The 10810-nt window shown below is 35.1% G+C and overlaps 1 protein-coding gene across 1 annotated transcript; it reads right to left on the reverse strand.

Moving 5' to 3' along the window:
- Positions 1–447: 447 nt before the first annotated feature.
- LOC149558001 (uncharacterized) lies at positions 448–4015 on the reverse strand. The gene is made up of 7 exons (XM_089830546.1): positions 3602–4015; positions 3188–3298; positions 2846–3055; positions 1812–2504; positions 1636–1712; positions 781–835; positions 448–615 (listed from the first exon to the last, which is right to left on the reverse strand). The coding sequence occupies exons 1-7, from the start codon at positions 4013–4015 to the stop codon at positions 448–450; spliced, it is 1728 nt and encodes a 575-aa protein (XP_089686672.1).
- Positions 4016–10810: the final 6795 nt, after the last annotated feature.

Raw genomic sequence — 10810 nt, forward strand, 5'->3', positions numbered from 1 at the left:
CTTAATTATATTTAGTTTTAGAATTGAGTTTGTATGTAGTTTGACAACTCTTTTCATGATAACGTAGTAATTAGTTCCTTGATGTCTAGGCCATGCAATAGTTGTTCTTATATTCCATCGATCGATATTAGAATAATCTTAATACATTGTGGTTATATTAATATAATAAAGAATCAATGTTGATACCATTTTAATGACGAGGATTTAACTTTATCAATGTAATTCTTCCCTCGAGCATGAACTTAAGATGAACAAAGTAGATGCATTCTCATGAATCAAACTCTTAAACCTTTGAGAACCTTATTATCATTTTAAAAAAATTGTGTGTGTTTTGCCCTTATATGTTGGGCATGACACGATGCCACATCCCAAGGTGCGAGCAATTTTCCTCTGCCTCTCCAAAGGGGTATTGAGGAAGAAAACCAAACTCTTATCCAAATTGATAGCCTATCCATAGCCCTTGGTGTAGGAGTTTAGAATGCTTTTGAAAGTCCTGGCCTCCCAGACAGAGGCTTCACCCCCCAAGATAGTGTCATCCACAAATTGCTGGTGGGTGAAAGTAGAGGGTCTTGAAGAAGGCCTTAGACCTTTCAAACTCCTGTCCTGGATCTTCTTCTGGATGAGTTTACCCAGGCATTCCATCAAGATAACAAAAAGGATAGGAGAAATGGGGTCACCCTACCTTAAACCCCTTGAGGGGGAGAAGAAAGGAGAGGGGAGACCATTAACTAGAACAAACAAAGAGGGAGAAGACACGAGCTGAGAGATGAGCTTGCATACCTGAGCATCGAGACCAAAGGCCCATAGGACATCAAAGAGGAAATTCCTGTCTACCCTATCATAAGCTTTAGACAAGTCCAGTTTGAGAAGGAAACCTTCCTTATTGCTCGCCTCAAGAGAGTGGATGACCTCATGAACCAAGATGATGGAATCAAGGATTTTCCTGCCAACGACAAAACCAGTTTGTTGGGGTGAGATGATTAGGGGAAGAATGCTGAGGAGTCTGGAAGTGAGAACCTTGGAAATGATCTTGTAGAAGGAATTGCAGAGGCTAATGGGCCTGAAATTGTCCAAAGAGTCAGCTCCCAAAATCTTGGGGATGAGGACTAGAAAAGTAGCATTAAGTTCTTTGAGTAGATTCCTAGCCCCAAATAATTCTTGGACCGCCTTAACCACATCCTTCTTAATCATATTCTAATAAGTCTGAAAGAAGAAGATAGGGAAGCCATTTGGGCCCAGAGCTTTATCCCTCGGGAGGGAAAAGAGAGCCTGGTGAATTTCTTCTAGGTGGGGATAGCTTTCAGCATGGAATTATGATGATCTTGCAGAAGGGGGGGGATGGCTGCCAAGATATCCTCTTGATCAAACGCAGAGAGGGAGGGATCAGTTGTGAGGAGAAAGGAGAAGTAGCAAACAACTTCCTTCACTATCTCTTCTTCCTTAGAAACCATAACTTGGCCCTTTTTGATATTAGATATCCTATTGTTAGCCTAATGCTTAAGGGTGGTCAGGTGAAAAAATCTGGTGTTACAATCTCCTTCTTTCAATTAGCTGACTCTAGATTTTTGTTTCCAATAAAGCTCTTCCTTAGATATGATGTTATGCAAATCTGAGAGGATAGCCTTTTCCTCTTGCCTGTTGTGAGCGTTATATTTGAAGAGTTGGATTTCTTCTTGGATAGAATTGAGCTTATCAGTTTTCTCATCTTTCTCCTAGAAAATGTGGCCAAAGTTAGTTCTGTTCCAAGATTTAATGTTCCTTTTCATGGTTTTTAGCTTTTGGGAAACTCTGTACATAGCAGTACCATCTACCTCAAAGTTCCACCAAGAAGAGATTTTTCCTTCCAGCGCTGGATGGGAAAGCCACATTTTCTCAAAGTGAAAAGGGAAGGCCCTTTTGCTAGACACGGGGGAGACAGAGAGAGAAATTGAGGAGTGATCAAAACCCACCCTAGGGTGGAGGGATAATCTCCAAGAATGGGAAAGAAGCCATTCAGGAGATATGAGGGCTCTATTGAGGCAAACTTGAATGCTATCTCCCCCAACTCTCTTGTTAGACCAAGTGAAACTCCCCCCTTGAAGGTCCATATCCAAGAAGGCAAGATTCTGAATGAACAATGTGAGGTCACGCTTACTGTCCTGATCCAGGGCAAGAACCCCCCATTTGTTAGCATCAGAGAGAGGCGAGTTGAAGTCCCCCATGATAATCCCTTTGATAACATTGCATTTGGAAAGGATTTTGAGGAGCTTGACCAGAAAACAATTCCTTTCCTTCTTGGTGTTGGGGGTGTACAAGTTTAGGATTAGCCAGGAATCATTGCTATGGATGTGAGAGACTTCACATAGAAGAGCATTGTAAGTTCTGAAAAGAGTAGATAACTTGAAGGCCCTGGAGTTATACAAGATTAGTACTCCTCCAGAAGCACCTTCTGAATCCGAGGCTTCATAACTAAAAGCTTTATTGAAGGATATCCTCTTAACCAAGTCCCTTTTCATTTTAGTCTCCTGTATCATCAGAAAATTGGGTCTATGGTCTCTAATCATATTTATGACTAGATCCTATTTATGAGCCCCATTTAGGCCCCTTATATTCCATGAAATGACTTTCATTTCTTACTTCTTGAGAAATCCTTGATGGTTCTCTGGCTCCCATCTACCAGGTTCCTTTTTGTTTCTTCTTGTAGAAGCTAATTTGAGTTCTTTCTTCCTGCTCCCTTGGGGGTTATCCTAGCATCAGATTTCACCCTACTTCCGGTAGATGCTAGAGATAAAGGAGGGAGGGCATTATTTTGGTTCTTTTGGTTCTTCTTTTTCTTCTTTACCATGCACCAGTCATCTAGGCTTACCATCGCACTACTTTCTAACCGACCTTCCCACTGGGCGATCTGGTCTAGATCAATGTTTTTAATGAGAAGATGGAGCTTGGCCTCCAGCCCTTTGGGAACAGAAGGTTCTCCCCCCTTCAACCCTAAAGGGATCTGGGCATCAGTGAGCTTATGGGAAAGAATCTTATCCTGACTCTCCTTTGCTTCTAGAATAATCTGGGCCAGGGCTTCCTGCCCCAAACTAAGTTGCTCTATTGCTTCCAAAAGTGGAGCTTGCTCCTCTACAGAACTAAGCTACTTTGTTGCATCCAAAGGTGGAGCTTGCTCCTCTGTAGGTCCCATGGCTTGGGAGTGGGGACTTGCCTGCATCTTTAGAGCCTCCATCGAGGCTGAGACTAGCATCTCCAAGGCAGGACCCTTTGCGAGGGGGGTATCACTTGCTTGCTCCTTAGGAATGTCCTTCTTAGGAATATCCTTCAAGGCTTTATCCTTCTAGCTGACAGCCTTGTTCCCCTGCACCACAAAAAGTTTGCACCTCTAGAGCAACTTCATCTTACCCTTACCGGAAGGGTGGGATGATTTCTTCTTGGCTTGGCCAGAGATGACTGGTTCCGTGGGCAACTTCTTTGCCGCACTGGGGCACTAGTAGGTCTTATGACCAGCCTTTAGGAAAAGGAAGCATGCAAAGGGGATAGTTTCATAACTGATTTTTTGGTTGTGTACCCCTAGTTTAGAGTGAAGAGCAATGAACTCAGGCATGTCTATTCCTTCACTCACCCCAATGCATATGCAAGTGTAATTGAGACGACATTTAGAGGCAGAGATCAAATCCATTGAGAGGAGTTCCCCGAAGGTCCTTGCAATCCCCACAAAGATGTCCTCATTCCAGTATTCTAACAAAATTTTTGGCAATCTAACCCACACAAGAGCTTGAACAAAGAAAGAATCATTCAAGCTCATTCTGGATGACCACTTCTGAGGCACAAGGGTAGAGCGGCCAATGGCCCATTTCCCTTCACACAAAATGTTGGCAAGGTCTTCCAGGCATGTAAAGTCGAAAGACATGAAACCTTTCACCATTGTCATAACCGAGACCTGACCTTTGAGAGCCCATTTTTGTTTGATGAACAACCTGATGTCATCAATGTTCGGTCTAGGTCCCAAAAATCTCCCAACCAAAGTAGAAGCCATGGCCCGCATGTTGTGATCCACTATCTCATCCAAAATGGAAATCATGCAAGAACCTTTCTCAAAATCTTGGATAGTTTTAACAGGTGGGAAAGAGGACTTACTTGAAGGTTTTACCCCAAATAATGAAGACCATTTTGTAGTTCCTAGCTTGTTTTCTTTGCAAACCAAAGGAATCTTAGCCGCTTCCTTGGGATGGATAGCTGGGCCCCCCTACACGCTTTCTGATCAATCCCTTGTGCCAAGATCTACCAGACTACCTCCATCTTGCTATTTGTGTTCTAGACCAGGGACCCAAAACCGGCCATCCGAGGAGATCCCATCCTTGCAGGAATTCAAAATTTGAAAGCTCCTACTCCCACCGCTCTCACTTGCCATAAGGTGAAATTAAATAAAGTCGATATACATTATATATAGTTATAATGTAATTAATATAATGAATAAATAATAATATAATAAAACAAAATAAAAAGATCTTAAATAAATAAATGTTAAACTTATTTTTAGTCAAAGCGCTCACTGTGAGAGGAAACTATTTAAACACCAACCACATTCAACTATCGATCAATGGAACGGGTTGGAAATAACAGAAAAACACTATACTCATCGGACAGAAAAGGAAAAGTTCAAGACACATAGATTTCCAATGTGGACAATACAACAACAAATAAGGCATCAAATGAGAAATGTAGTGAAGTATATTTGACAGATCCTCATCGTCAACAAAATAGGTCAGGAAAATAAAGGGAGAGCTTTAATGATGAAACAAGAAATAGAGAATGTTACACATAAGACAGAGAAATATAGGTTCTGATTCACTAATCTACAACATAGATGGACCATTAATTAATGATTTAGGCTCTCTAAAAGGACATAACATAACCACTAAATTGCAAAAATATTTGCACCTCATAGACAAAATAAAAAATAGGAAAGTAGTCACACCTGGTGAAAAATCGCAGTGATCAAACCTTATAAACATAGTAAGATACACATAAAAACATTTGCAACATATAAATGTAGGTTAAAATGGTCATGCCTTAGAAATGTGGATAGGTTTAGAAGCGTGGTCACACTATATAAAATTCAAACATGGAAGTATTTTGTATTGCAAATGAAAATCAAATAAATCACACCCAACCAAATAGGACAAAAATATTCCCATATTATAGTGAAGGCACTAAAATTTGAGTTCTTTGGAACTATCTTAACACTTAATTTGTAAAATTAAGTAGATATTTACTTTTAAAAGCTTAATTTATAAAAGCTTTTAGTTAATCATCATTGTTTCTACTTTTTACAGTACATGATCATAGAAGCAAGGAAAACATTTTACTTTTTCCTTTTAAATCTATCTTGCCTAGATTTCTAGTCATCGGGAAACAAATATATTTTAAGAGATTTGACTAATTAGTGTACAACAACATAAACATAGAAAAATTATCACTGCTAGCATGGTTGATGCAGCCAATTTTCTCCTCTACCCACTCCAGACACCTAGAAACTATCAAAATCAAATCAAAAGTCACCCACCTTTCAAAGTGAAAAAATGGTCCTCACTCCCACATCAAGTTTTAGAAGGGTGGGCGAGTGAAGAATGCTTGAATTTGATGACCATACTCAAGTTCCTTAGTTAAAAAATAGAACCTAAATCTAAAGATTTATATGAAGGGCAGATACATCTGATATGTACCATATTTGTTTAAAGTAAAATATCTTGGGTAAGTGTGAACTCTTTTGCAAGGTGATCTTGTATCCCCTGACCTCTTTTTTGTGAATTGTAAACTGAGTATATTTTATTAATTGAAAAGGACACTATTCATAAAAATAAAAAAACTTTAAATAGAATAAGATAACATGGACAAACATCAAATTATGAAAAATAGAAAGAAATCTTCAATATTTCAAGGAAACTAAGCAAATTTCAAAATAAGAAAAAACCACACAATAAAAGTATCCAAAATGGAATAAATCAAAATACATAAACATACATACCTTTTTAGAATATTGGTCAAACCTATTGCTCAATCCAATGTTCAATAGAAAACAAAATGAGCTCTTGCCATATATAATGTTGATGCCTGATGGTTCATCTTCAAAAAATTGAAAACACGTCTTACCTGAAACATGTAACACCTAAAAATGGAGCATAAGGAAATACAATTGGCTTTCTTGTTACTGGAGTGAATGAAAAAGAAATACAATTGGAAATGTCTAAATGTTTCTTTACACTGTCAGCAATAACAATTCATTTCTCGTCAACAATACTATTCCTATTTTGATCGACAAAGAGTAAAACAATAATAGAACAACTACTTTTAAAAAAGAAGATTAATATCTCCCACATCAATATAGTTCAAAATATATGTGAAAAGATCTACACACGCACAAATGACATGTAGCATGCCCCTGCAGATTTCATCCAAGATTTGTGCCACTATTAAATTTCATGCAGTTGAAGAATTCTTCAAAAAATGGAGAGGGAAAATATAAAACTTGATTATTAAAAGATTTGTAATTCAAGTAGTCAAAGTATAATTGATGAAAACTATGGTAACTATAATATTAAATAAAATAAAATCTGAAACTATAATATTAAATGGAAGGAAATTCGAAACTATAATATTAAATGGAAGGAAATCTGAAACATGGGCATCTGTGTGAAAGATTGTGAAGGAGGTATAGCTATTTAGTTGCCTGTCAATTTTTTTTTTAAATGTTAGATTGTTTACAATGAAATTTTCTCCTATTGCAGAAGCCTCTCGACTTAAAAAAAAGATTGTACTCATTTCACAACGAGATGTAGTCTAAGTCCTCTAGAGAATGGATTGGACATCATAAACTACATCTTTAGCCTAATATAAATACATTTTATAGAATAATATTTGCAATGGATTTGATTTTCATTATTGTATAATTGATTGGTTAAAATAGCTAAAAATATTATTAAGTAGCCAAAGTTGTCTAGTTAGTTTAACTTAATTTCTTCCTTTGTGTGTGATATTTATGCATAATCCCATCTTTCCTTGGGATTCAAGCTCCTTGGCATTCGTAGATCTAGGCATCAATAAATTCTGCCAAACAACTCCCTCATTCTTTAGAAATCTCTTTTATCTCAACTTCTTACATCTTTGTAATACCAAGGAGACATTTTCCATTGGTTGTCCAAATTATCATGTTTTTCATATCTTGATCTAAGTATATATTATATGATGGTTAGAGAGAGCATAATGGGTCACCCTACTACACCAGTTATTGTCATTTATTGTAGACATAATTTAATAATTTTAGCATTAAATATGTGAAGTCTACAATAAAAACACATAGATCCTTGGTGAGAAACACATTATATGTAACATAGACAATTAAACCCATTTTTTCCCTTAGAAGAAGAAAAAACTTGTCCTTGGTTATCATTCTATTAAAAAAAAATCTCTTTTTCTTTCCATTCAAACTCAGAACCTTCATCTTTTTCTAAGAAGATTTCAATCATGTTGAAGTCATTTCTAATGATCTAGGGCATCTTTGATAACTAGGCAATCCACTTGCATAAATTAATTAATTTCTAGTAATTATTACAAGGATATATAGAGAAAAACCCACCTCCTTATCATTCATTGTTAAAATGGTCTAGATCACCATATTATAGATAAACCAACTCCATTTGTTGAACTTATTATTTTGCATAAAACTTTGAAAAATTATTTTCTCCTACTTTGTGCTACAATGGTTAGTGTTGATGTACAAACCACATCTCTCCATGTACATTTCTAGCTAATTATAGGAGAGGATTGTATAGCCTCATGTCTTCTTGTAGAATAAATACATTAAAATTCCTATGAAAGTTTAGAAATCTCTTGATAAGGTACTACTAATTAAAGGATTCTCACATTTAGATGTTACATGAAATATAGTTATGCATATAATATAGGGTTCAACATCCATTAGAGACTAGAAATACTAATAAAATTGAGATAAATGCACTTTAGATACTATAGTATATTCCTTGGATACAATGGATCCACTAGATCTTCCCTTTCTACTTAAAATAAATATATGCCTAAATCCAGTTGACAAACTACTATCCGTCCTAGCTCTCTTCCTTATTTTAGATCATAGCTTGCTCTTAAAATTCATAGTCTCCCAATGCTTGATAACCTTAAGAAAAATATTCATGGCCAAGTGAGACCTACATGGAAAATTTACCCAAATGTTATCATCTCCCTTCTCCCAATAATTCATTGTCTTACTCACCTATTATTAGGGACAAGACCACTAGTATGCTTAGAATGGTAATTATCAATTGCATGATCATGATGGTCATTATTGGTTTTCTCATTCATGTTAAGAAGTTAAGAATGAAACTCCTCATTCTTTAGGCCCACACCTAGATTAGTGCCACAATAGGCAATGTCTTGTCCCATAGTCATGGAATAACTTTTAGGCTTGTGGATATGCCTATTGTAAAATCTAGTAACCAGATTATGGTTTGACCTCCTTATTGAATCACACATGGTACCTTTGTAAATAAAAGAGATAGAATACACCTATGTGTCACAACTTGACTAGACAATCACTACAAAATAGAATCTTATAAAATTCCTTAGTATCTTAATTATTAAGAAGAAAAATTGAATATTTTCACAAATCAAAGAACTAAAATGAAAGACACAATTGCAAATTTACATGAGACATCATATTCTGCACTTAATACAAGAAGAAAAATTTATAAAACAAAGGAATTTGGATTAATTATTATGATGAAATTAATTGTACTAATATTTATTAATGATTTTAAATGAATGAATGAAATTTGTATTGAATGCTTAAATTGACAAAATATTTAGATGACCATATGAATTAAAATGGGCACATGAGTAGAAAGAAACTAGAAATACATTATGTATAGATCATGGTACAAAATTGATGATTTTAGAGTACTTAATATAGAAACTCACCATTCAACATGCACATATCATCACTCCATTAGTGCAAAAGGTGATACTTTGATTCAGTTTTAAATGCTTCAACTTCAAAACAATTAAAAACCCAATATTGTATTTTGAACATGAAGCGAAAAAATGGAATGGAATCATGTTATGGTTAGAAAATTGCTAATAATTATAAAATGAAATAAATATTGGGGAACAAAAAGGAAAAGATAAATACCCAACCTAGCACATCCTATGCTAATCACAAGGGCATGACAAGAGCTTCAAGGGCATGATAGATTCACCATTTATTGACATCAACTATAAAAGTGGTGGTTAGATTTCTTAGCTCTACACTATCATAAATTGTTTTCTTAGCTCTATTTTTGCAGCTCTCCAATGCAATCAAATGGGGAATGATTTATGTTGTGTCTTCTTTTCTTCATTATATTCTCCCTATTATGGGTATTGCAATGGTTTTGGGAATACTTTAAAAAAAACCAAAATTGACATTAAAATGCCCTTTTCATCACAAATTGGTGTGGCACAATGGCATCAAATGTACCAGTGTACGTACGTATGTATGTATATATATGTGTGTGTGTGTGTGTATACATGTATATACATACATACATATATATATGTATGTATGTATGTACATGTATATACATACATACATATATATATATATGTATGTATGTATATACATGTACATACATACATACATATATATATATGTATGTATGCATGTATGTACATGTATATACATACATACATACATACATACATACATACATACATACATACATACATACATACATACATACATACATACATACATACATACATATATATATATATATATATATATATATATATGTATGTATGTATATACATGTATATACATATATATATATATATGTATACATATACATATATACATATATATATGTATACATATATATACATACATATATATACATATATATATATATACATACATACATATATATATATATATACATATATACATACATACATACATACATACATATATATATATACATACATACATAAATATATATATTGGCAACATATATTCCTAGGGGTCTAGGGACGTATGTCATATGTTCAAATGGGTAGAAAGGATTCACAGGGTATTCTACGACCCCTTTCAATGCATTCTAAAAACTATATGTTTGTAATGGTCATAGGATTCCTAATGACATATCTTATATATTTGAATGGGTCAAAAGGGGTCATAGGGTACCTTTCAACCCATTTGATTTTTACATATTTTTGTAGCAGTTTGGAGACCTATAAGGACATATCTCATGTGTTTATATGGGTTGAAAGGGGTCATAGGATAACATATGACCCTTTTCAACCCATTCATTGATAGCATATGTTCTTAGAGGCCTTAGGACACCTATTAATATATATAGTATGATTGAATTAGTCAAAAGGGATCTTTCAACCCATTCAATGACATTATATATTCCTAGAGGTCCTACTACCCTTGGGGATGTATCCCATATGTTCAAATGAGTTGAAAGGGGTCATTAGGTACCCTATGACACCTTTCAACCCATTTGATGACAACATATGTTCTTAATAGTTGTAGGATCACTAGGGACATATCTCATATGTTTGAATGGGTCAAAATGGGTCAAAGGGTATTGTATGGCTTCTTTTGACCCATTCAATGATAACATATATTTCTCAGAGTTATGAGACCTCTAAGGACATATTTCATATGTTCAAATGGGTTAAAAGGGGTCATAAGATAAAATATGACCCCTTTTGACCCATATGATGATAACATATGCTCTTAGGGATCCTACCCTTAGGAACATATATAGGGTAA

This window comes from Cupressus sempervirens, chromosome 5 (genome assembly GCF_028749045.1).
Source record: "Cupressus sempervirens isolate cs-2001-9-10 chromosome 5, ASM2874904v1, whole genome shotgun sequence".
Lineage (NCBI taxonomy): Eukaryota > Viridiplantae > Streptophyta > Pinopsida > Cupressales > Cupressaceae > Cupressus > Cupressus sempervirens.